Source organism: Dermacentor albipictus, chromosome 4, assembly GCF_038994185.2.
Source record: "Dermacentor albipictus isolate Rhodes 1998 colony chromosome 4, USDA_Dalb.pri_finalv2, whole genome shotgun sequence".
Lineage (NCBI taxonomy): Eukaryota > Metazoa > Arthropoda > Arachnida > Ixodida > Ixodidae > Dermacentor > Dermacentor albipictus.
This window is the reverse complement of record NC_091824.1, coordinates 48,828,367-48,856,061: the sequence shown is the minus strand read 5'-3', so window position 1 is coordinate 48,856,061 and position 27,695 is coordinate 48,828,367. Positions and strand designations below refer to the sequence as shown.

Here is a 27,695-nt window from a genome sequence, read left to right as displayed (position 1 = left end):
AAAAGAAATCTGAGATTGTGTTTCCGTGCGCCGGTGCGCGCAACCCGACTTGCTTATCTCCGAGCAGTTACCCTCGAGCAATTTACCCTTGAGGGGTTAAAGCACTTTGGATTGGACCTGGGCTATACAATTTCATTATATGTGCCAAGTATGTTAACAGAAGCAGTTACATATATACATAGGTCTGCGTGTTTACTGTTACACTACAGTATGCGTCGTCATACAGCTGGCACTCTCCTTCTGTTCCATGTTTTTGACAGTAATGATTTGCACTAGGTAAATTTCTAGATTGGCTTATTGCATTCCTAGCACAATTCGTGTGGAATTCCTTCCCCTTGAGTACATAATACTAAGAGCAGAGGTGTCAAGCCCATATTTGTACATGCAGTGAAACCTTTTTCAGAATAATTCGATATTCCTAATCCATTTTGTACTTGTATGTCTTCAACAGCGGTGAAGATGCAAGAATGTGTGGTGAAACTTCTGAAGTCTGAAGGAGTTATGCCTCATTTCTATGACTTGTCACTACAATTACCTTGGTGCTGCGGTAAAGTTAAGCATTATCTAAGCATCACGTGGCTTAAAGCAACACAAAAGAGGAACATTAAATCTGTTTAGAGTGATCAGGTATGCTTTCCAAACTTTACTTTTATTGACTTAACAGTTAGAGGTTGAATATTAGAAGAGAAACAAAGGTCAAAGTTCCAGTTACTGAACTTATCGCCAAAATGCCAGTATGTCAGTGTGATATCATGAATGTCGAAGTATTTCGTTGTATTTAGACAGTTTTGGCACAGTAAATGTTCTTGACGTTTGCTAATTGGCTTGCTAATTCGTTTCCTCTGTAGCAACTACTTAGGTACAATTGGGTTGCTGTCTCATTTTCTCTTCATTAGTAAACATTCTTGAGACTTGCCAAGTTGAGTCTTTGGCTACTTTGGAATTGAATGTAAAACCATCTTTAACAACAAAACATTTCACAGCTCACAGCTCATTTTCCAACATGGCAAACCAGAGCAGGAAGGCCATAAGGCCTTTTTTAATAGTGCGTAAATTCAGGAGGTTCTAGTGAACTCTGACATGGACAACAAGCCACATTCGAGTGACAATGACAGCGACGAAAAGGTCAAATTATTCATCACCATTATTATTATTATTGCTTGAATAATCAGATCAGCACACCTTGTACAGATGTGCAGCAACATATCACCAATAACTACAATTTCAGCCTAAAGCCTTGCTAATGTCTCACTTAAAAATTGGATTTGATGCACTAAAAAAAAAAACTTTGGCACAAAAATGGGCGAAAACACCAAGAATGCCTGGAAGTCGCAGGTTTACTTAATGGTGGAACCGAGATGCAGACTCACACAAGGTCATTGGCATCAGGCGTGGTGCCGATGAAGTATCCACCAGGGACAAGGCACTCAGCAGCGTTGCGAAGCATGCACTGGGCTTGCGGCAGACTCTCAAAGCTGTAGTGGAACGTGAACTGGCAGCTCACCAAGTCCAGTGTCATGTCCTTGTGCTTGTACCGGTCCTTTAACCGCACCTGCAGCCAGGAAGTCAGCATCAGTATGTTGTGCGTGAGTACCGCAATAGCCTTCACTGCAGTAAAACTTCACTTAAACATAGGCAAGGGTATCTCAAGAAACTCGGCCTGTATTTACAAAGAAAAGTTCTTACACCAAGTCTGTTCGTAAGAGCACGTGTCAGTCAATCTTGATGTCGGACATATTATACTGGTGAAGGAGGCTGGCCAATGGCAAGCTCTTACGAACAAAAGGCTTTGTGAATTTGGCCACAGTTCATTCTGGTGAAAGCTGACACAACTGACATGTATATACATGGGCTTGCTAATCGTGTCCTGAGCTAGCAGGTAATCGTCAAATCGAGAAACTGTTCAAAAATGTTTTATCACATGTGATTTCACTGTGTCATGTATTTTTTTTTTCTTAAAAAACAATGATCTGCATGTATTTTTTTTTTCTCTCTTCATTGGTATACAGTGGAATCTTAATAAACGGAAATAGCTTAAACAGAACTGCCGCTTATACTGAACACCATCCTCATGGTTGGTTGGTTTTGTATTGATGCAGTTGTATTTAACTTTGTCTCTCAGAACTCTTGATATACGGAACCAATTTTCCCGGTCCCTTGAGGTTCTCTTTAAAAAGAGTCCACTGTACTATACAGCTGCAAGAAAGTACTGCGCTCACTGATACTTCGTGCTCAAATTTTGCAACAAGATCATATTTCCCCCCGACTACATAGTTGTTGACAAGAACTTGATAAGTTGTCACGGTTGCCTTGCTGTTTTTGTTTGTTACTATGTATGCTTTAAGCCCTTTGACGATATACAGTTAAACCTCGATATAACAAAATTCTTGATATAATGGAATATTTCCCTTTTCATGACTTCTTGTTCATAGAACACACATATTTAGAACCTCAACACAATGAAGTAAGTTTACACACGATTTCAATATAGCGAACTTTCACTGCCGTCGCAATGAAATACCGAGACAACAAATGGAAACTTCTGCAGCCGCAGAATTGTTGAATTACAAGTGGCTGTTGCGAACCCACTTCTCAAGTCACGTGCTGCGCGACCAAAAGTGATCACCGAAGCAGAGCAGCATCATGTTTTGTATAAAGCAGCCCAAGTGCAATGAAATCCTATTGCTCCACGCACGCTGTATGCTTTGGGTGCGAGAGAAAGTGTGCGAGGGTGAGCTGAGAAGAATGGCGCCTCGACGAGTGCCATCTTCACGCATGAGCTCACGGTAACGCAATTAGGCGCACGTGAGGAGGGGAGTGGGGGGCAGGATGATGCGCTTCTCCTTTGCTAATGAGGCTGCCAGCGCAGCTGAGCATGTATGCAGACTGCGCACCCTTTTTTTGAGGTAATCTGCCATGTGTGGAAAGAGTGAGTGCGTCAAGATTGCATGGCACCATGTGCGCTGTCTTATCACGTATTTACTACTGCAGGTTGCATAATCTTGAATTTCGGTGACTCTTTCAAGTGAGAGGCAGACGAAGCATTCGTTGCCTGCTGCCAGTGCTTTTCATGATAGTGTCATCCCACCACAGGTGACGCTGTAAGTTGCAGGAAAGGAGTGGACGTGAAAGCGTACCTGGCTTTGCTGAATTCATACCGCCGATGTGAAGATATCGTCGACATGGCATGAAATAGCACCCCAAATCTTCAAATTAACCGGGTTGGCCTAGGTCACCGGTTCAAATTATCCGGTCAAATTTACATTGAAAAATACGGGACCGCAGAAAACCTTCAGTTATCCAGGATTTTGAATTAACCGAGTTCAAATTAACGAGCTTTTACTGTAGTTCTGCTTATGAATTGGTGTCAAAAGTCAATGTTAACAGCTGTTGCACTCAATGAACTTGGCAATGCTATAGATAGCACTACATCTGCGTGATTGCTTCTCAAATCATGTAACATGCCACAGGCCCAACCACATAAAATGCAAGTTTTCTTATATGCTTTTATCATTTTGGCAGAGAGAGAGATAGAAAAGAGGGGGAGGAAGAAAGATGGAAAAAATGAAAGCAAGAACATCTCACCCTGGTGCAATCTGCTTCAATGAATTCAGCCTGAAATATGCGCCCAGGCTCCCGTTGCCTCCGGTGCCGCTCTCTGAGCTCCTGGAAACGTTCCTCTGCGTGCTTCAGTGATGTCCCTGCTATGTCTGCAAAGAATGTTGCACATTTACAATGTGACGTGTGCACAAAATATGCAGTCTAGATAGCCCTGTGTGAACAAAAGTGTAGTATAGATTGTGCATAATAAAGGCAAGCAAAATGCACAAACATGAAAGGTAATGTTGCAAGAGTTTGTATGCCATGACTACAGCATAAAAAGTTTAGGGGAAATGACGCCTCGCTTTGTGAAATGACCAACTGGTGGGGTCTAATGTCGCAAGGCAACACAGAAGTTATGAGAGACGGTGTAGTAAAGTACTCCAGACTAAATTTATCTACCAAAGGCTCTCTAACTTGCACCTAAATCTGGGGAATGCATGCATGCAAGCATGTCTCCATTACAGTGCCTGAAGACACTGATACGGTTACATATGTATGTGTTGTGTTGGCGTGCTCTGCGAAAGTCGCGTGCCACTTCGTCAGAAACGTCCCTGCATCAACAGCCTCTAGGTATGTGAGAAAAATGAGCTTCCACAGGTTCCAAAGTATTGGCAGACCAGGCTTAACAAGAAAAGCTGGTGGCATGGTAGCAGGTGCATACGCTGGCATGACTGGCAAGGGTGAGGTCAACGAAGTTACGTTGGACTTCATGCCATACGGCAAAACAGAAAATTTAAGGAGCAAACAGTGAAGAGACTGCTCCAAGAGACAACAGAATGCAGCAATGTAGCAAGAGGTCATCCTTGGCGCCAGAATGTTGAGCTGACAAGCAGGGGGCATTGCCAGTGAAGAGACATACACGGCCAGCCGAACTGCACCGAATCCGCTGAGGCAGCGACTTGTGAAGAGCACGAAACGGAACTCTCTCCCTTTATTTCATGCTGTGCTCAAGTACCCTGCCCACTTGTACATGTGACGTCAGCACATGACATAACCAGGTAAGTCTTAGCTAGCTTGCTTAGCGCCACATGGTTGAGAAGCCACGCACTTCACGACACAACAATATGGCGCAAAGTAAAAATGGTACAATCGCATGTTAACAAGCCAATAAACACATAGACCCATACAAGGTGACCACACATTAAATAATACATATATATATATACATGCCACACGGTAAGCATTAGGCAATCTGTGAGACATATTAAAAGCTCAGCGGAGCCTGAATAGAATAAATCTAAGTGAAAGATGGGGTTATTGCACGGTATTTTTATTCACTGCAAAGGCAAGCCTTTTATTTGCTTGTTGTGAGCAAAGGGCTCAAAGTGCCGAGTCAGACTCGCTGTAATGTGCAAGTTCACGAAATACTTGCACATGAAATACTTCCTTGAATAATTTTACAGAGAAATATTTCGGGTTTCAATTGTGTTTCCTCAGACGAGGCCTTGAATAAGTGCATTCAATTAATGCTGTATCATCCAAGAGTGCATCTGCTAAGTTCTGAAGAGCCGTCCAACCAATGCTGTACGGGAGACTGGGAGTACTGACTAAACCGCCTCAGATTACCATAGTTGTGTATGTATGCAATGAAAACTTCCCACAGCGCTTAAGGGAAAGCTATGAGAGCAAAGCTCTTGCACATGTGTCAGATTGCGAAGTAGTCCACATTAAATAACATGAGACTTCGGCTGCCATAAAATGAGTAAACAAAAATTGCAAGAATGCAGCATTTGCTGCCTCTGTGTTGTGTTTATCTCATTTTAAAAGAGAATGATTACCGGCACAAATGAGGTACGAGATGTCCCCTTTCTTCCACTTGAGCAGGTCTCCACCTTTGCCAGCGCCAAGGTCCAACACATGAAATGGTGAGTCTTCTGGCTTATCCTCTTTACGTTTGGCAATGTACTCGCCTGTGAAGGCATTAGAGAAAAATTATTAAGAGAGAAATCTTCATGAATCGCATTCAGTTTACATAATCACACAAATAATTATCTGCAAGTGCATGTGACTGATTCTAACTTTAGGACACCACAAAGAGAGAGAGAGAGATAAAAGCAAAGGAAAGACGAGGAGGTTAATCTGAGGATATCTCCGCTTTAGTACCCTGTACCAGGAAAAGGAAAAAGAGGTAGGAGAAGAAGAAAGAGAGAAAACTAAGGAAATAACAAACAATGAAGAACTGTCTGTGGAGGCGCCACATAGTCATAAACAATGTCAAGGTCCCACTGAGACATGCAATTCTCCACAGTGCACAGTCACAATTTGTCACATAATCCAGTGTATCCTAGGGAATGCAGCAGTGCCTTTGTAGTAACTCGCACTGATGTCCCTGTAGCCCAGTGTCCAAGAATTTCGTTTTCTGTGAGTGGGAGCTTTTCAAGCTGGACTAGCGTGGCCGAGAGCGCTGCTCTTTGCTTGTTGAAACAAAGAACACCACAAACGCTCCTTCAAATCTTGGCACCTGGCAGTAAATAAGTTGAACATTATAACAGAGGGTTGTGACCTACCCTGTGCAAAAAGTTGATGCAGCTGTAATTATATACATTGATAGAAATTATTGCAGCATTTGCAGTGCTAATAAAAGTAGCAATACGGCAGTTTGGGCTTGTTGGTTCACATTTATGTTCCAACTGGTAAAAAAGCTCCAAATAAAGGATGAGAAGGAAAGGTAGGCACAGCAACATGTGCTGAACTCACAATTCAACAATTGCTCTCACTTGTTTAACACTCGGTGGGATATGCACGCATGTAAAAATGCATGAAAATTTTTTTCCAGTGTTCATGACACAGTGCAGTAAAGATGACGCTGTCGCATATTCTTGCACTAAGAAAAAAAAAAAGGTGCACTCACGTATTAACATGCTCTTGGTCCAGTTGTTGAAGTTTCTCATGTGCAGTATACGGCTGCGTTCCCTCTCTTGCAGGCCATTGTTGCCGATACTGTTGTAGTGGCTCTGGACGACAGGCGCCAGCCCCGCCTGGAGACAAGAGGAACTCTGAGAGCAGATAACCACAGCACAGCTGTTTGAGCAGACAGAGTTTAGCCATTGCGAGGTGCCAAAGGACATTGCACTGAGCAGGATGCTGCAGAGGGCAAATTTGTCATGAAACTCATTTCGGCCAACATCTTGCTGCCCTCTCATCTATATGTGAAGATGTTAGTGAAGCTGATGCCATCCTAACATACACCTAGATGTAAAGAGCTGTGAGCTACACTACTCATGAAAGGGAGCTTGGTGGCGATTGGGGGAACGATTTCTGTCACCCTGTCAGAGCACAGACGTGGGTAGCACTTGTGAAATCAACTGTCATGCCGGAGAATCTGTCACCTCCTGTACAAATAGCTGACAAATGCTGGGACCGCGTCAAAACTGAGCTGAGAATCCTGACGCAGTTGCCAACCATTGATAGCCTGCCTGCTAGCCACATTTCCCTCTGAACAAACTTCATAGGTCGCAACGCCACTTGCTTAACATGGTATGCATTTAGTTGAATTGGTTTTATTGAGTTGGTTAGCAGTCTACCGTTGAGCAATGTCTGTTGTGTTTCTTTCATTATTAGTACAAGGAAGGCGAGAGATGCAAATTTAAGACGATGAGCAAAACGAGGACAGGGTAAAAGCGGGAGCCAACATTTTGACAAGTGGACTTGTCTTTTTCAAGGCGACATATGCTTTCCTTGGCACAGTATATGCAAGAACCCTACCTATATATACAGCACCGAGGAAAGTGTATGTGGCCTCGAAAAATACAAGTCCACTTGTTGAAACATTGGCTCCCGCTTTTACCTTATTGTTTTGCTCATCGTCTTTCATCGTTAATGTGGTTTGTGTCCCTTTTATCTGATTGCCGGCCATGGATCAGTTGGTTATGTTTTTATGGATGAGTCATTGCCTATGAAATTCATCTAGGGCTGAACTCAGCCTGTCTAGAAGGCTATGGAAGAGAGTGGACAGTAGCATGCTATGGGGATGTAGCCATGGATAGAGGGCACATAGAGAGAAGCAATGACTCTTGGCATATTTTTTGGGGTGAAAGAATATCTACTTATGCTCATTTAGTGTCACAACACTACACCATTAGCACAAACATGCCTCAAACATTGTAGCACAAAGCAGTGCAGCTTGTAACCAACAAACAACAAGACACCCATTTCCTCTGTACGTAGAAAGGACAGATAGGATACAGGACACTTTTTGTAGGACCCTGAACAAATTAATGAAGGTGTTATATACCATCTTGGTACCCAATACACTACAGATGCAAAAAGCATTCTATAAAGTCACCAGAAATTCTCGACAATTGTAATTATTTTAGACATTCAATATATCCGACCTGTCCCTTGCCCCCCTTTTTTGCATTTGTTTAGTTTTTTTTCTTCTTTTGAATGCGGCAAATGCTTACGTTTTGTTTGAGAAACGTAACCTAGATTGTTTTGATGTCATTGCCAGTAGTTGCCGAAGTCCCTCTCAAGCTAACGTCCGAGTTGGATCTTCAATCACGCCTCTTGCATCTATGAACGCATGAAAACGTGCAGTACTGTGCCATGCGCATTTAAGCACAAGCAACTCGACAAATGAACTATGGGTCTCTACGAAACCTATGTTGCCGATGCAACACTCCGTACAAGTAACCAGCCAGCATGCAGCGGCGGAGGAACACCATGTACCCACAGGAGAAATGTTTATTTGTCGCACTACGAGACCGATGCAACACTCCGTACCCCCGGAGGCATGCAGCTGTGGAGAAAAACTGTGCACCAGCTGGTGAAATGTTTATTTGTCGTAGGTTCAGCATGCACAGTGTGCTTGCAATCTAAATGCCGATTCCCTTGAAGTTCGCATGAAAAGCAAGGCATCTTGGAAGTGTTTGTTCGTGCATCACCTTCCACCGAGTTGGGTCAGTTTCCTTACCAGAGAATTCGTGTCAGTTGCTGAAAAGGTCTCCTCAGACATGACTGTCTATAAACGTACGTTCCACTTAATCTACTGGGCTAACTACGGCTGCGTTAAGGGAAAATCAAGAAACCGAAAGGCCATGACAAGAACGACCAAAGATCTATCTGCCAAATTCACCGCAAACTGTGCCAACTATGTAAACATTATAAAAGTCGATGCGAGTCAGTCGCAGCCAATACTTGATGATGCTGATAATATTTAAAAATTTTGTTGAGTTAATAGTAACAACATAAAGTTACACTGAGTTCCTTTAAAAATAAGTTTGTAATAAAATTTTTGTTGATGTGCACATCCACGTAACAACGTAAAGCCGTTGATGGTCTTGATTGATCACGATCAATAATCATGATAATGATACCACACTCAAACACAAAAAACAGTTGTCTGTCAATCCAAGTCTAGCTCAGTCAATAAGTGGCGGGAGCTGCGAGCAGTGAACGCGCTAAACAATTTTGCCGGCTCCCAGTGCTTTGCGCTGTGTTTTTCACACTTCAGAAGCTTTACAAATGACGTCAGGCCGCTATGCTGCCCGAAAAAGCGCTTCTTCGAGTGACGCTGAGACTGCGACATGGATCAGTGAGGTGAAAAAATGTCTATTGAGAAACCTCGACACGCAGGCAAAGCCCGACCTGTTGAAGTCCTACAGCGAGCAGAAGCAGTAAGCTGATTAGTGCACTTTTTAAAGTCGCATCCACTATGTGCGCCTTAAATACCACAGTCATCACAAATATGTTAATTGTTTATCTTGCTGTATTTTCGCTTGCAGTGTACTGGAAGAATTATTGTCAAGAGCGGTCAAGCTAGGCGAAAGCAACTCCGTTTTGGTTGTTGGACCCAGAGGATGTGGGAAGACATCGGTGTGCTTTGATGTGTTTGCTTTAGCTTTTGTGTTAATCTTTGCTTTGCGCCATTAAAATTGTAATGGCCAGCTCTAACGAGTCACTTGTTAGGGGGATAAGCTTTGTGTTGCTCTGTTATTCTGATGGTATTTGGTTATAACCGTGTGGACGTATTTATTTTTCAGCTGATTCTAGCCGTTTTAGACAGCGTGTCTCGGCACCAGGATATCCTTTCAAATTTTCTTCTTGTAAAGTTGAACGGTAGGGTTCTTCATATTTTTTATCGCCACTGTTCTTCAATACATGGCCGCAAGCAGCCGCAGGAACTGCGAATTTACATGTATATATGCACCCTGCGCAGGCTTCACTCACACCGATGACAAGATTGCTTTGAAAGATATTACACGTCAATTGCAGTTGGAAAATGTTGTAGGAGATAGAGTGTTTGTGAGTATTGCCATCAAGCATTTTGTTTGTGGTGCCTTTGTTGTGATAAAAGTATGTGTTACATTTCGCCGACTATCTTTCAGGGCAGTTTCTCTGAGAACCTTACATTTCTGCTGGAATGCTTGAAGTCAGGTATGTCATGTAAAAATTTTGTGTGTGTGTTACCTTAATCCGACTGACAGGTGAAATAAGCTGGCTGCAACACACCTCATTCTTAGTGCCAACATACCTAATACAATTGTTGACGCATATGAGCCTAGTGCCAGCCAAACTGTGGAATACATGAACTATGGCATGAGAACATAAATGCAGTAAATGCAACAGCATTAAGTGAATTTCTGCTGCTGCATTTAGTTCTGGTGACTTGATTTCATTATCTTAATTGTGCAGCCACTGATACTGGTAACAGCCGTTTGGCAAGTCAATTCTTTGTAAAGGAAAAATATAGTGATATCAAATTGGAGCACATACAGTTTGGCGTAAAATACTGCCGTTTTCGGTGGTACCTGGAAAAGGAAACATGAATGCACATTTAAATGTACCTTGATTGCATCTGTAATAAAGGGACCCTGAAACAATTTTGATGATTGCATACAAACATGCTGAGTGGGTAGGGTAGGTCCTTCTGATCATTAAGAGATGGATTTGAGTGCTCCGCATAAAGCATATCACAAGAAGGCAACAAACACTGACACCAAGGACAACATAGGGGAAATTGTGTTTAATATATGAAATAATGAAACGATGAATTAATGGAAATTAAAGTGGATGAAAAAACAACTTTCCGCAGGTGGGAACCGAACCCACAACCTTCGCATGCGAAGGTTGTGGGTTCGGTAAAGTGGATAAAGGTAAACCAGAACTCGTTCGCCATATTGATTGTCCCTGTGCTTCAAGTTGTTGATCAGTTCGCCCTCTTGCTGCAATTTGTGAGCCTCCTGATTAGCTTGGATGGTAGAGTGACCACCACGGAAAGGCGGCGGTCCTAGGTTCGAGTCCCGGACAAAGTCAAATTTTCCTCAACTGTGATGCTATCTTCCTGAGAAACCCGTAGGGGCTTCCTTTATGGCTGCGTGCTACATTTGGGTGAATGGCTATTTCCCCTTTCTTGAGGCACAGGATTCTGCAGAACTGATTTGCAAAAGCGAAGGGCAGTCTAAATAAAGTTGCTTTTACCTTTATACAGCTTTTCTACAAGTGCATGAGTGCGTTTTGCCACTGTGAAATGCTCTTGAAACTATAGGCAGGTGAAATTTACTTATCATAAACAATGGGAAATTGACTGCTGTCATGAATACACGTGTGCATGTGAAGCTTATTTCAGGTGCATTTCAATCCTCGAATTGTTCTTGAACTTTGAGCCATACAGCATATAGGAACCATAAACCGTGCCTTAGTGATCCATCTAGTGTTGGATGTGATAGTGAAATATTTGTGCCTAACATATCCTTTTCGCATGTCTTGGCTTGCTTGAGAATACAGCCCCAGGTTTTGCTAAATATAAATGTCTTCCATTTCGTGTACTGAAACTAGTGATATGACATTTGTCCTCGTTTGTGTTTCATTTTAGGGGACCAGCAAAGCAAGACGATTGTTTTTGTTGTTGATGAGTTCGACTTGTTTTGCTACCACAAGAACCAGACACTTCTGTACAATTTGTTTGATGTGGCACAATCGGCTCAAGCACCGATATTGGTTATTGGCATCACCTGCCGGCTGGCAAGTAACCATCCCTTATTCTTTTCTTGCTTTCAGGCCGTGAGAGTAGGCAGAAATTAGAAGCCAGCACTTAAAATGCCACTAGGGCACCTTTTAAGGAAAGTATGGAATGTGCCTGGTATCGAAATATATTGTTTCTCACAACCATACGAAGTGACAGTGTAGCCAGAGAAAGATGGGGGAAGTTAATTATTATGTTTAATTAAAATGTAGAAATAAATTAAGGGACATGAAAGGGGACGAAAGTAACCATCCCTTATTCTTTTCTTGCTTTCAGGCCGTGAGAGTAGGCAGAAATTAGAAGCCAGCACTTAAAATGCCACTAGGGCACCTTTTAAGGAAAGTATGGAATGTGCCTGGTATCGAAATGTATTGTTTCTCACAACCATACGAAGTGACAGTGTAGCCAGAGAAAGATGGGGGAAGTTAATTGTTATGTTTAATTAAAAAAAATGGCTGTGGCTTAGGTAAGGTTAAGCCCAGGATGCGAAGCATACTAGCCTTTATTTTAGTTGTTGAACCACTGTTTAGCCTGGTGAACTGCTGTTGCTTGGCTATATTTGGTTCGGCTAGACGAAGAAACAACTCATGCATTACTTCTTCGCCTTCAAGAGTGGAACGCGACAGCGTTCCCGTCGACCCGCCAAGGGGTGTAAGACAATGGGCTACAGGGCAGCGACTACGCGCCCCGCATTGGACGCGGTGAGCGTCGAGCAAAGCAGCGTTCGGCGCGGCAACGAAATGTGCGCCTGAGCAAGAGACGCACGCCTTAGAAACAGCGCGTTTCTAAGGCAACACCGCATTCACTAGAGGCGTTTTTGTACCGCTTTGAAGCGTTGTACTCGTGGCTCAGTGGTAGCGTCTCCGTCCCACACTCCGGAGACCCTGGTTCGATTCCCACCCAGCCCGTCTTGCAAGAGTTGAGCCAAAGCCACTTCTCCTCTGTCGTGACGTCACGGTGTCACGTGATTTCATGGTCACCGCCGCGCCTGAGGAGCTGGGTTGAGCCCTCGTAATATGCTTCGCATAAAATGTAGAAATAAATTAAGGGACATGAAAGGGGACGAAAAGATAGCTCGGACCAATTCCACATCTCAGCATTCATTACACATGCTGTGCATTACTAACTATTAGCTACTGTGGCGTCATCCCTCACTTGGGTGTGTGATTAGCCCTTGACACTCAAGACCAAGGCGGCGGATGTGGAACGCTTCTTCAGCAGAGCAGAGCACGCATAATGCGAAGACGTGGGGTCATTCCCCACCTGCAGCAAAGTGTTTTTTCATCCATTTTCATTGCCATTATTTATCATTTCTTTAATTTGATTAGTAAGTGCAAGTAATTTCCCCTATGTCCTCCTTGGTGTCTTTGTTGGCGTCTCATGATATGGTTAATAGAAATCAGGCCCCACGGTAAACCGCCTTTCTTCTCCTTCAACTGCAGGTGTCACATAGTAAGTGATCTAGAAGCAGGCAGCTGGTCGATTAACCCTTGTATCAAGATGCTGTGATTAGCCCTCACAGCATCAAGACTGCCAGATAAAAGGCCCTCGCTATGTGATGAGCTAGAAGAATAAGGGTATCTGAGGGGCCCACTTTTTTATTACTCAGAACCATGTGAAGTGACACATGATGAAGCTAGAGAAAGCAGTGGCCAGGCTGTGGATGTGGAACATATTTTTTTAACTACAGGCGTCATGTAGTATGTGAGTCGCGGTTAAATGGGAGCTTACATGAGCGTAGTTTGTGAGCTTGTGGTTAGGTGATGCCTGCGGTTGAAAGGATGTCCTACATCTGTTACCTTGGCCATGAGTGGCTCTGACTGATGGCCCCAGTGCTAATCTTGTATACTTACACAAGCACTCAAGAGAGTGGGTCAGTAGACCATGCAGCAGTAGCTTAATTAAAAAAGCACCACACACATAATGTCGAAGATGGGGATTCAGTCCCCACCTGTGGCATATAGTCTTTTCTTTCACTTCCATTTCCTTTTGCCTGATTATTTCAATATTTCGATTAAACATAACTTCACCTGTGCCTTCTCTGGCTTGATTGTCACTTCGTATGGTATTAAAAGGCTGCGGTTTAATGGATTTTCTGTGCCTGCCACCGTGACTGAGTTGGCACTGACTAACACATCCAGGGTAGGTTATATAGATGCATTACATAAATACCCAAGATAGTAGACAAAGGGGCAGAGCTGTTGCCATAGCTCAATTGGTAGAACACCACACACATCACGTGAAGGTTGTGGGTTCGCCTCCCACTCATGGCAAGTTGTCTGTCCTTCCACTTCGGCTGTTTTGTTTAAGTGAGCTTCGTGGAGTCCAATGTATATTCACAATTTATGTGTATATTTGTAACCTGGATACTAGAGGTAGCTGCAGTGCTATGTAGCATTGAAGACAGCTTAGGCTCTGTCCGTTCGCCAGGTTTAAAGTACGATTGACTATACTGTTTATGTAGTTTGTCCTACACATGCCAGATTTGTGCTCCAGCTCTTGATAGTAACGAGGCAAACACGCATGCAACTTTTCAGGACGCCGTCGAACTTCTTGAGAAGAGGGTGAAGTCTCGCTTCTCGCATCGCCAGCTTCACTTGTTTCCAAACTTCAGCTTTGAGGAGTACCTGGGCATCATGGTCGATCACCTGTCCTTGCCCAGCAACTTTCCGAACAACAAGCTGAGAGAAGAATGGAATGCCTCCGTCAAGGTGATAATGAGGAATCTTTCATTGGTTGCATTCGTGCACGGTCATGGTGACATTCCTTATTTGGCATGCCCCAATGTTGTGCCTGTTAGTTCTTATAAAAAAGAAGAAAAAATGCAGATATTACGCTTAAGTAACCTTGTTTATTTTGCTGCGTAAACACCATTTAAATGATGTAGCCACAAGAATGCCATATATTTTTAAGGTGTCAGTTCGCATAGTTTCAAAGTTGAAGCTACAGTTTTGATTGTTGATTGAAGTTTATTCTTTCTTTTCAATACAAAAAGAAAGTGCAGCAAGAGCTAAACACCCAGACCTTGACAAAGGCTGTGCCTTTAACGTTTTGCCTATAGGGCTGTAACTTGGAAGTTTATTATTAGAGATATGTACTAAATGTGCTTTTTATTCTACTAAATGCATGACAGACAACACATGTATGCACTTGCAACTAAGTTTCTCATCATAATCGGAGGCATCTGTAACTCTGTCCTGAAATATACACATGCACGTCCGCAGAGCAGGACTTCTGGGGACGTATTCTCGAGTGGTCACTTTCGGCGACACATACCATCGCCTTCACGTGACGTAGTGCTAGACCAGCCAGTCATTTTATTTGATTTTGCTGAACCAGCCAATCAATGTGTGCCTGATGGGCGAGGTGATAGCATCACCGCAAGTGATAGTCTCGGAATGTGTCCCTCGGTGTTAATAATAATAATATTTGGGGTTTTACGTGCCAAAACCACTTTATGATTATGAGGCACGCCGTAGTGGAGGACTCCGGAAATTTTGACCACCTGGGGTTCTTTAACGTGCACCTAAATCTAAGCACACGGGTGTTTTCGCATTTCGCCCCCATCGAAATGCGGCCGCCGTGGTCGGGATTCGATCCCGCGACCTCGTGCTCAGTAGCCCAACACCATAGCCACTGAGCAACCACGGCGGGTGTCCCTCGGCGTTGCGTACTAGAGTGGAAGCTTGGGCTAGTTGGTAGTCGTTCATAGCGGTGTTTTGCACAGCGCACGAATGGCCTTAGGAAAAAAAAAAATAGTGTGGAGGAGAAAGAGCACTGTTTCCCCTCAGTACATTTTTTTCCTAAAGCCACGAGTGTGCTGTGCGAAACATCACCATGAACTTCCGATGTTATTTCGGACTGTTTCGCAACGGATGACGCAGCACATTCCTTGCACTTCCCGACGCCACACATTGTAAGAATGACAGTTGCTGTTAGTGGGAGGGGCTTGGAGGCAGCGATTTGAAATCAAACTATTGAGTTTAAACGAATGCTGAGGGCCCAGTTTTTTGTGTGTGTGACTATATCAACCCCTCAACTATCAGTTACACTGATAAACTGAGTATTGTTGGATGACCTTGTCATAGCCCCTCCAAGCTTTTGAGCTGGGACATGCCTTCTACAGCTAATGAGATAAATAAAATTAGTAAGTTTGGTTAATTCGTAAATTGATTAGCGATTATTGCTATGTGCAGTCATTTTGATGCACGCCCAGTAACGGCAAAAACGGGGGTCACTTAGAGGCGGCACCACTTTCCCAGATTTTGGTCACAGTTCGTGGGTATGGTTAGGGGGATGTCAATGTCCTGCATTTCAACTTTCTACTTCGCTGCATGTCATGTGGGAGGTGAGGAGCAGCACCAGCACACATTGGAAGTTGTCGGTGCTCTAGCAACAAAGGGGTTAAAATGTAGAGGGAGGCCGCACCGCCAGAGTAGACCAGTGGTGCACATAAATATCAGAGGGACTTGCCAGGAATTGTTATGTTTACGTTTACGAAGGTTACGTTTCAGTGACAAAATAAATGGTCTGTTTTTTTAATTTATGGGTAATTGCACAATCATCTCTGAAATTCTCTGTATTATGGGGTGCATTACAATCAGTTCTTAAGAAACACTCGTTTAGGGTTCAAACCAGTGTAACTTGAATGTGTCATCAATTTCAAAGGAAAAATGTTCTTCTTGTGACACGTTATGCAGATGTGTAACTGTAAGAAATTATTGCCGCGACCTTCGTGTGCTCCCTGTGTGTTTTAGTTTTGTCACATTTAGAACAAAAATGTATTTCTTTTAATGTGACAGCACTTGTGGCTTGGCGTGCTCGTGACAGTACAAGATGTTAGCAAGTAGGGGAGAGGCATTCAGCTTTTTCGAGTGGTTCCTAACTTTGCGACACTCCGTCGAAGTTTGAAAAAATTTTTTTTCACATGATCTCCGAGATGGCACCCCACTGTCGTGTGCACATCTCATAACGTGGTATGATCTAAAAGGCCATCATTTGGTTATACACTGGTCATCACCCCTTGTTGTCAAAGAACTGGAGCGTCTTGTTCGTGATTTTAAATGCACCATAACAGCAGTCTGCTCCGCTGCATAAAATTTTTAGCAACAGAGTTGGAGCTATCCACAGCAAAACAACAAAACACCCCTTGGCATTTGCATCCCAAAGCAGAGAAGAGGCCGTCAGTGATGTTAAGCAATGCCATGTGTGGTGGATGTCCTTTATAGTCGTCTAGAATGTTTGTTCAGCCGGCCAGTCAACAAACAAGTTGTCACAAAACAGAATGACCTTGTGTTTTCATTTCTGAAAGCTAGTCTCTTGTGCAGGCTTTTGCCCAGGAGAGTGCTGTGAGGACAGCCTTGCAACGTCTGTACTCGACCAACAAGGACATTCGAGCTATGCAGTACTTGTTGGTACGATTTGCCTTTGTCATCTGCTCTCTTTCTGCAATGCTTTCTGCCATACCAGTTCATTGAAACCTGCTTCTTAAAAATTGTTCTTGAAACATTCACTTATGTGTCATGTCTTGACAAAAGTAAGTGTAGAACCACCTCTGCATCAACACTTGCATTATGGGTGTGTTGTCAGAATGCTGGAATTTTTCTTGCTTCATTTTCTGTCTTTTGATGAAATCCTTGTTAATTATGATGAACCCTTTCAGTGTCGGGTTTTCTCGAAGTTGACGCATCCCCAGTACTGGGTTTACCTCTATTATAGAGAACGAACAAACGGGTTTGTTCTTAATTATGCACAAGGGGGAAAAAATGACAACACGGATAATAGCAAATGCACTCTTGGTATGGTCCTCACACTTTTATATGACAGACGGAGTAAAAATGTGCTGCAGACTCAAAAGCACCATTGTTCTTAGTACTTTTTGGCGTTCTCAGGATCACATTTCAACACGGTCAAAGCTGCCTCTTCCTCCTCCGACAAGCTGTCATCCTCTGGGTCCGAGCTTGGCTTGTATTCAGAGTCGGAAGAGCCGCTGCTCCAATCAAAGTGTGAAGGCCTCGCACGAGCAGCTATCTCAAAGCGATCTCACGGCCACACTCAAGGGAGGAGCACTTTCGTTTATTCGAACTCAACCATATAAAGCAAGGAGACTAAGAGACACAGCAGAGAGTAACAGATGAAAGAGATACGACAAGAGGCAGAGCCATCCTGGAGAAAGCACACCACCAACAAAACAAGCACTCGTGTCACTGGAAAGGAGGCACGGCGTTGTGAAGAGAACAGAAAACGGGAAAAAAGAAAGAAAAAAGACTGTACACATGCGACAGACTAAAAACAAGCAAGAGTGGTTGCTTCGTGCTGCAGCACCAATATGCAGAACCAACATAGAATCGCTGCCGTTGCGGTGTACAAAGTCTGGCGGCCAGAGCCACCCCTCCCGTCTGTGGATGCGGACAATCCGCATGGCACAACCATGCTCTCAAAGAAGCGCGTTCCACAGCCACACATGGAAACCCAGTCTGAGCCGATCCATTGAGGGGAGAAAAAATTCTTGAATTACACAACAGATGCCGGAACGACCTCGGAGCTTGCAAAGTTCGTATTACTGCTCATGTCCGAGTGGAGAGAGTGGAGAACGCACGGGTGTATCAGTGACACTAAAAGGGTCAACTGCATGGAATGTGATATGCGGACAGGACTTCAGAACTTCTCTTGGAGTTGTGTGAGGGATCCATAGATTAAGAAAGACAATAAGTACGTTATAAGCAATCACACAAAGCAGCTGCATAAATAAAGCAGTAATTTAAAACTGGACGCTAGTGAGAAGTTATGTGCCCTTAGAAACCTAGAAAGAAATAATGACAAGCTTTGAATCAGTATACAGTTGAAACCAGTTATAGCGAAGTTGTTCAAGTGCTAACTGCACCTGTATACATCAAGTAATTTAGTATTAATCATAACAATGTGCAACAAACCTTTTTGAGTATTTATGATAAATTCGTTATATACATGATAGAACAAAGCTCCTCATGACAGTGCTTAAAGAGTCTTAAAGCAGCCTGTGCAACTAATGCAGCAACAACCTGCTAAGATGTATAGCTCTATCGATTATGCGCCATGTAAAACCTATCTGGTTAAATGGTAAAAATGCTCGAAAAGCATAAGCAAAATAATAATAATAATAATCGTAGGTGGTTTTATGGCTCGGGTTGCTGTCGCTCGACATTCAACGTACCCAACGTCGAATTTGTTTAAGGGATTCATTTTGCCTGAATATCACTCAGTTAGTTTTGTGTGTTCGATAGAATGTATATTTGCGGTACTCGGATTTGTTGTAATAGGGTTTGACTGGAGTAAGTTGCAAACAGGAAGTTAGTCGTGAAATTAACTACACATGGTCTCTCATATCCCAAATTTTATTGTGATTAAAATTGGGAGCATACAACGCTACATTTTGAAAACATATGACAAAAATTTATATTTCTCAGCTTTTCCCTGCACCATGCTGCAGGAGACTGTTGAGTTTGAACGGTGACTTTTTCAACGTGATGCCACCCTCTGTCTCATCTGTCCTAGTAAAAGTAACGGCATCCACTGTAACACTTTAATTAAAAAGGGCATGCTTTCCCTTGCTCAACGGTATCCATGTTTTGTAGTTACAGGTAGGTCAGTTGTTTGGTATTTATCAGCAGGAGTTGAGGCATTTAAAGTGGTCTGCTTTGTTTCCTACATGTTTACAGCTGCCACTTGTTATGAGCCTCTCTGAAAAGAATCCAAAGCTGGATGCTGTCCACCTCCTGGAGTCCCAGAGGCAGCAACTCGAAGACCCCAACGTTGCCCTTCTCAAAGGTACATGGACATGCACACACAAATACTTCAGCTCTCGTGTACAACACTCTTTGCAAGAAATGTGTGTTTTAATAGCTGCAAATGACTCGTGTCTTGCACATCATGTCAACTTAGCATTATTTGGTTGGTAAACACCGCACGTCTGGTTCTAAAGGGCAGTAGCTCGGGAAGGCTTTTCAGCAAAAACTTTTTGAATGCACCTAGTATGGGAGAACAGCCGTTGGCAACCAGTGTTCCTGCTACCTGTCTAAAGCCTTCCCTCTCTTTTATTGCAATCGCAATTATATGGACACTCCGGTCACAGTCACAACATTAGCATAATGTCCCATGTGTGTGTGTGTGTGTACACGCACGCACTGCCCGACTTCCTGCAGTGCAGTTTGGGTAGCAAGAAAAAAAACAACAATGGCGATCACGCCATGAAAACCACATTTCATATAGTACTAAGTGTAGTTCAGTCTGTTGACGTGTTTTATGAAGACTCAGTTCTGCATTTAATTGGCTCAGGAAAGCTGGTTAATAATGGAGAACGTGAAGAGCAAATTTCTCCTCTGAATTTCAAGTCTGAATTGCAGTGTTGGTATACGTCAGTGTGATGTTACAAATTTTGAATTATTTTTGCTGGTTAGGCTATTTTTACACTGAAGAAAAGTTCTCCAGACTTGGTGGTTTGAGTCTTTAGTTTTCAGTGAATGCAATGTAGTCCTTGTTTATTGGTAATATATTAACCAGTACTGAGCAGACGCTGTCTATATCTTATGACGTCATGAAGAGTTAGCATGGGAACTTCAGGCACGTCTTTTGTCTTTCATGCCTGCATATGTTCTGGATTACCAACATTCGTCTCGTGGTCAAGCATATAGTATTCCGGAATTGTAATTTAACAATACAGGTTAGCTTATCATTCTTTAATCTCCCTGTTGCAACAGCGATTCTATCTATATTCATGAGATTGTGTCATGCTGGTGCTTGTCATTAATTCAACATGAAATGGAGGCGCACACTCGCACTTTGTCTTAGTAGTTCTGTGCAATAGGGACAAGGCTGCAATGCCTGCAAACGTGGATGCTTGCACGAGTGACAAAGTGCAAATAAATGCCTTTAGGTATGCTTGCCCTCCTGATTGATTGGGGTGCCCGCAGTTTCTGCAGTGGTGTACGGAATTGCAGAGATGAAGTACAGGTGAAAGTGTGGGATGCATAGTACTCTTGGCACAGGTTGCTAAATCTCAGGGCTTAATGCTCCATAGATTTGCTTCATTACTTGCGTATTTCATCCGTGACACTGTATTCCAGGGTTGTCTATGCTGGAGCTGTCACTGGTTGTTGCAATGGTGCACCTGACGAAACTTTATGATGGAGAGCCATTCAACTTTGAGATGGTTTACAAAGGTAAGAAATAAGTTTTTTGGTGACTAAAATGAGCAATTTATTTTGCATTCGCAATGGACAGCAGCAGGCTGTCACAGTGGACACCTAGCCATCCAGTTTGCGTGCTGCCAAAATAGTGGTGCCATCTTGAAAACCCTTGAATTTGGAAAACAGATCCAAGAGCCCTTAATACTCCTTGATAACTGCATTTAAAGGGTGACTTTCAAACATTCTGAGTAACAAACTCTGCATAGAGGCTATGCCATGCACACTGTCTATCGGGAAACAATCCTAGATGTTTTCGTTTGAGAGTGCCGCTAAATGATTACAGTGGGGCATTTTCACTGCTGCCAAAGACAAACATGTTTGTGTCACTGTTGCCATTGTGGATCTAGACAAAGCCATATCAAGCAACCATGCCTTAATTTGGCTGAAGTAGGACACTACTAGCCATCCTGCTAGAAGGCAGTTGACATTGTTACAATGGGAATGGGAACCTATAACGAACGACCTGAATAGCTTGGAGCATCTGTCCAACTCGGCAGCCGCTTAGCTGCGAGAACTTGCAGCTAAGGTGTAGATATCGCTATATTTCAGTGCACTATATGAACAAATAAGGTTCTTTACTCCCTCCTTGAATTTTGACCTTTGGCATCCTTGAAATCCTTGAATTGTCCATGAATTTTGGTCAAATGTTCTGCACGAACGTTGTTCTTGGCAATGCACGCATTGTCGTTCTTGGCCAATACAGTATTTTTGTCTTCTGAAATGCAAGCGCAAAAACCACCACAAGACCTTTCACAAGTTACGAAACACTAATGTTGCGCGATACCTACCTCAGTGGTTAGCACACCCAGATCCCACCTGCACATTGCCGCAAGGGCACGCATTCAATCCCCACTAACGGTTTATTTGTTTGAACTTTTGTTTTTCTTTGCCCTGTGGTGGTGGTTAAGCTGGGGATGAGAAGGTGGCCTGACAACAATGTAATTTTTTTTTTTTTCCCATTGCAGAGTTCTTAAAATTTGCAACTGGAAAGTCGTCGCTGGAAACAAGCAAGCCAGTGGTAATGAAGGTACTACTATCATGACTATTGCAATTGTATCTTAAACTCTGCACAGGTAGCAGTCTCTGAGAAGGCATTAAACGTGCCTGTGATCTTGTTGGATATTGGTTGCAGCAGCCACATTTCTATGGGTGTGAAATGCAAAAATGCTTGTGCACTGAGATTTAGGTGCACATTAAAAAAACCCAGGTGGTCAAAATTAATCTGGTGTTCCCTGCTACGGCGTGCCTCATAGTTATTGCACGTAAAACTCCACGATTTAAATTTAAATGTGTAAGCATGTCTATGCCTGCCGGACGAGGAAAGCCATCCGTCTGTTTGTCCCTTCGTCCGCCTTCCATGTTAAAAAAATTGCTTTCAAGATAGGGCTCGCAGCGGCAAGCGAATTGATCTTCGTGCTCCCTCTTGCTTCAAAGTGGCGACAACACAGCTGACACGAAGCACTGTGTCCCCAGGGCAGATCGCTTTCAAGGTGGGGCCCGCGCGGCCGCGCCATATGCGGCTACCACTGGAGCATGGTTAATCACAGTTGACAACAGTTTGCATCGAGAGGAGGCAGTGCCATCAATCAAGTCTACGTACAAGGTCTACCAAACATGACACTGTTCAATTACGTCGCGTACTACCACACGCACCAGCTAGTGCTCATCCTCCACGAAGCAGCGGCATCATCCAAACGCACCGTTATACAACATGAGCGAACGTTGCTACCACTCGCCTCTTCTTCATCATCTCATGCTGGTCTCGGCTAACATTTCGGTGTTGCAACCATGGTTCTTCGTTTCTCGATTCTTTCACGATGTTTCTCGCAGTTATGCCAAGCACAGCAGCCTACGAAGACAAAGCAGCAGGTGATTAGCAGCAAATGCTTACGTATCATTTAGGTAACTGCCACAGGGGATTCTGCGTGTAATTTTTATTTTAACCTGCGAACTTTAAGATTCATAAAATCCCATGGACGTGAAGAATGTGTGCCCCTAAGTGCACACATTTTCAGGGATGCATACCTCTTCATAAGTGATGATTTACCTACAGAGGCAGCGCACAAGCAAGCATTGAACATGGCACAGCAAGGTAGCAACAGGCAACAAGCTGTTTTTAAGATTACAGTTATGATTACAGCGATTTAATATTGCAGTTTTAAGATTCTTAGCGACTGTGCTGTTGCCGATTTCGCCTGCTTCAGGAACTTGTCTGTATAAGCTTGCTCGAATCAAGTGTGCCCCTGCCACTCTTTTATTGTCTGACTTCCGACTTCAGTTCGGAGGCTGATGAGGGAAACGTTTTCGCAGACAGAATTTCTTTTTCTTTTTTAAAATCTTGATGCAACATTTGTAATGTTGTAAAATACGTCCAAATTCGTAAACCTTAAAAAACTTTTCGGGGAGTTGGCGAGTATGCAATTAAGTTCCATTTTAATTTGACTTTTTGTGCTACAGCTATCACATTATGTTCCCACAGGCAAAACGATTGAGGTATCTGAGGCCACTGGGGTCATCCAGCCACTCTGGTACCTGTGATCATGAGCTGGCTTATAACATAATTTGACACAATGTTCTTAGCCTTGTCAAAAGAAAATAAATGAGTGAAGTTGTGTTGTATTGTGCCGAGGTATCTAGTCATCACGTGTGTCAAGTTTCCAGTTCAGTTAGCCACGCTGTCAGGCTACTCAAACTGACGCAAAATGTGCGTCCATGTGAGATGTATAAACAAAGTAATCTGTGATGCTCATTGGCCAAAGTGCATTGCTTGTCTTGTGCTGAACGTAAAAGATTGGTTTTGGCGGCTCGTTGTCAGTGGTGTTCTACTTATGAGACGAGGTTCTGTGGGTTTGATTCTCACTTGCGGCGACTGCATTCTGATTGGGTTGGAATGGAAAAAAACGCTTATGCACTGAGCTCTGCATTCATATTTAAGGACTCCAAAAGGTCAAAATTAATCTGGAGTTCTCCACATGGCATCTCTTACAGCTCCTATGTTACTTTAAAACATTGTAAAGGAGCACAAACAAATGGACACAGAACATCTGGACACTGCTAGTGCTTAAGTGAAAACTTAACTGAATTCGAACGAGGAATAGATATACAGGAAAAGAGCGAAGCCGAAAGAAAGGAGGTGAACGTAAAACAAATGAGGAAAAATAATTTTTTTCACACCTGTTTCCGGCTGTGAAGGAGAGAGATTTCGAATTCTAAAGGCTGTATGGACGTACAACTCACACACATATCGCAGTTCTTGTTAATAAAAAAATGCTTCTGCAATCCGTGTTAAATTTGCACTTCAACTCTACTCATCGATTACCTACTAGACCGCTCCCGAACCTTGCTAAATTTTATCAATCTCCCCAGTTCTCCTGTCATTATTAACGTACAGAACTACCTGGCCCTTGCGCCATAAAACACTACACATCATCATCAATGTACAGAACTGATGTGCGCTCAAATGACCGAACACGTCCATACTTTGCACAGTGTGCCGACAGGTAATACCTGGAGTGGTCTTCGGCGCATTGCAGTGCTTTCTGCAATGAATCCATACAAATTGGCCAGCTCTCTCTTACTTTGAGACATATTAAACGCCACCAGTCATTCACTTACTCAAAAATGAGCCCATCAATCAGATCAACAACAAAATACAGAAAAGTCTGTCTGTACTTATTTATTTATTTATTTATTTGGAAAAACCTCACAGGCCTACAAAGAGGCATGGGTGAGGGGAGGCATATGGTACAAGTTATAACAAAATACAATCGGTAAAAAACATAGATGCATATAAGGATTAAAAATTTGGCACAAAACAAAGAAATTTGCATGTTACACAAACCAGACAGATGGTAAAAAGAAATGAACAGATAAGCATAAAAACATCAGTTACATTGTGTTGGGACATTATACATTGCGTAATGGTTAAAAAAGAAGAGAAGAAAACCTACGCGCAGTGTGGAGAAAAATGTTTGGCCAAATTACTGCAAAATGCATCATGATTTCTGAGTGAAGCAATGCTATCCAGAAGGCTGATCCAGAGACAGATAGCACTAGGGGCAGTGGTGAAAAGCTAAATGCTTGCGTCGCTCCATGTAGGGGGGCATAGCTGAAGCTATTGTGCAGTCTGTGCGATGTGAAGACGTGGTGTTTTAAGCATGGTAGGGAGAATCTGTCAGCAAATGAATTTATGAAATACTAATGACAGCAATGCAATATGACAGCAAGTACTCGACGACTGCGACGATAGTTCGGTTTTTATCTGCATTATGCTGGACACTGTGTGCTGGACATTGTGTGCTGGACACTGTTACGTGGACACTGTAATTATGAGCAGTGAAACAACTTACCCTATTCTGAATCATTTCCAACGTTTCCATGAGGTATTTCTGATGTGGTGACCAAATGGAAGACATGTACTCAAGCTGAGGTCGCATGAACGTTAAGTTAAGCCAGTTTACGCAAGGAAGATGGAACACTCCACAAGTTCTGGCGAAAAAACCCTAATGATTTGGATGCATTGGCAGTGACACACTTAATGTGCTTAGAGGATAGATTAGGTGTAAGGTGCACTGCCCAATACATAAAATTTGCGTCGGGGACGTAATACTATAGTGAATGTTGTAGATAAACTGTGAATTTACAGGTGAAGGACATTGTTTTACACATTGACACGTTCAGTGTCATGAGCCATGTATATTACACCACTGGTTCACTACCTCTAGGTGTTGTTGGAGTAATATATGATCATCACTGTCGGTTATTGGACGGCAAATTATGCAATCATCAACAAATATTCGTATGCAAGACAATATGTTGTTAAGCAGATATGTAAGCATATGTAAGCAGACATCCTAGCCCAGGCATTTATCACTCTTGTTGAATGTATTTGTACAGCCAATACTGTACAGTACAACTTGAAATATGGAATGAACGATGGGATTATCACATGATGTCGTAATCATGTGTGAGCTATGGATCTTGGAGCTAGTAGCCATGTATCAAGATATTCTTTGGTGTTCTAAAGTGATGCTTTTACAAATAAATGAAATAGAACAGAAAAATGCCGATCATTACCATACTCCCTAATGCGAAGTTTGAGCGCAGCTTCATACATGTTTTCATTACGCGATTCGCTCTTATCGTGAGTAGAGGCTCGGCAAGCCAGAAAAGACAAAAGAAAATACTGGTGGTAATGCTGCCTTGAAGTTCCCGCATCAGCTTGCAATGTTGTCACGAAATGCAGTAGCGTCTGCTTCGGCCTAATTAATTTCTTGTCAGTTAAGGTGGACTTCCATTGTGTTCTATGTAAGCCAGAGCAAGTTTAGCAACTTTCAAGATCTCTCACAGAGTTACAATGGCCCAAATATGAAACAACAAGTTGAAATCTGTAACATTGCACTAATGTACCAGCACTGGAGTTTGGGCACAAATGTCGGGAAATGGAACTTTGACCTACATTTTATCTTTTGATAACCAGCCTACAACGAAAATAGTGTTTTAAAGGTGCATACCACCTTTTCTTGTGCTAGCGCGAAGAAAAAACTTGAATAAGGGGAACACAAAAGTATGAGACTGAACAAGTGACTTGTACGTTTGTGTTCATTCTTGTTCAAGATTTGTTTGTTTTTTCACACTAGCACAAGAAAAAATGGAACATCACCAATTAGCCCCGATTTCCAGATTTTCTGTTTTGAGAAAGTACTTTACCAATCTAAACTTATATAGTGTTTTTCTTTAGTGTCCCTTTAAACTCAGTCAATCAGTTACTCAATCAGAAAAAGTCGTGTTTGTTTTTGTAAAGCGCAGCAACAGTTGTCTTCTCCTCGATTTTCATCCAGGCATTCCAGCAGCTGGAGGCGTTGGAGTTCGTGCAGCCCGTGTCTCGGAGCCTTGCCAGCGTGCAGTACGAGTTCCGGCTCATGCAACTGCTCGTCGACCCTTCGCAGGTGCACGAAGTGGTGCACCGGTCGTCGTCCTTGCCAACCGAACTCGCCCACTGGGCCGTGTCCGTTGTGGGCAGCTGAGAGCAGCTTGGAACCAATGCAAAGTGGTGACATTTTACCAATCTCAGGCCTACCTAATAGGGCAGTGACCATTCCTTTGTGCCAGAAGTTCCAGAAGACGTTCCCAGCCTCACAGAAGCCTGTCAGCCTTTAAGAATGCCGAAGAACTTCAGTGCTGTTGCCTCCTGCTCAACCGGACGTGTTTTCACACAATCGACACAGTTGTTCACAAGGGGTCTTTGTACATAAATAAAAATAATGAAGACTCATGTTGGTGCTATGAGCTGCATGTGCAAGCGACTGAAGTCTGTTACAAGCTCAGAGTGCAACAAAAAAAAAACACTCCTCAATGGAAATTTGCATCTGTACACCAGTCGGGTAACAACAGGAAATCTGGATCACGAGAAAGAAAGTTCCAGATGAATAAAAATGCACCGGAGTGGCTGGCACCCTCAGGTCGTTAATGGCAGCTTACCAATGTCCTCGAAAATCTGCATTGCGATTCCTGGCTTCAGTGGCCACATTCTGATAGGGGTGGAATGCTAAAACACTTGTGTACCATGCTCGGGGTGCACATTGCAGAGGTCTAGGTGGTCAAAATTAATCTGGCATCCTCACCAACGACATTGCCACACTACAATAGTTAGTTCGCATTCGAGCTCAAAACTTTTCATCCAACTCCGGCAGCATTGCGTCTGCTATTATTTTTCGATTATCGGCCGATATCACGAGTTATTCCCCCTAGCTATGGCCACCCGTAAACCCTTCTTGCTCTCTCTGTTTACTACTACTTATTTTTATGTATTTTACTTATTTAGTTTCTTTTTTTTTCCACTACTGCTCTAGTTCGTATATTCGATTGGTCACTTTTGAGTGCTCTTGCAGTGTGGTTTATGTTTC

General features: G+C 43.0%; 2 protein-coding genes across 2 annotated transcripts in view; one reads left to right on the top strand and one right to left on the bottom strand.

The window, feature by feature from the left end:
• Rnmt (RNA guanine-7 methyltransferase) overlaps positions 1 to 8,714 on the bottom strand; it is a 34,795-nt gene extending 26,081 nt beyond the window's left edge. Inside the window, exons 1-5 of the mRNA XM_065448449.2 lie at positions 8,516 to 8,714; positions 6,455 to 6,581; positions 5,382 to 5,513; positions 3,586 to 3,710; positions 1,371 to 1,552 (exon numbers count right to left, since the gene is read on the bottom strand). Coding sequence (XP_065304521.2) covers positions 1,371 to 1,552; positions 3,586 to 3,710; positions 5,382 to 5,513; positions 6,455 to 6,581; positions 8,516 to 8,557 — 608 coding nt within the window. The 5' untranslated portion in view covers positions 8,558 to 8,714. The remainder of the gene's footprint in view (positions 1 to 1,370; positions 1,553 to 3,585; positions 3,711 to 5,381; positions 5,514 to 6,454; positions 6,582 to 8,515) is intronic.
• Positions 8,715 to 8,944: 230 nt separating this feature from the next.
• Positions 8,945 to 27,078, top strand: Orc4 (origin recognition complex subunit 4). The gene is made up of 12 exons (XM_065448421.2): positions 8,945 to 9,218; positions 9,327 to 9,417; positions 9,585 to 9,660; positions 9,761 to 9,846; positions 9,930 to 9,978; positions 11,417 to 11,565; positions 14,104 to 14,277; positions 16,894 to 16,980; positions 19,264 to 19,372; positions 20,668 to 20,763; positions 21,756 to 21,817; positions 26,631 to 27,078. The coding sequence occupies exons 1-12, from the start codon at positions 9,067 to 9,069 to the stop codon at positions 26,814 to 26,816; spliced, it is 1,317 nt and encodes a 438-aa protein (XP_065304493.2). The 5' UTR covers positions 8,945 to 9,066; the 3' UTR covers positions 26,817 to 27,078.
• Positions 27,079 to 27,695: the final 617 nt, after the last annotated feature.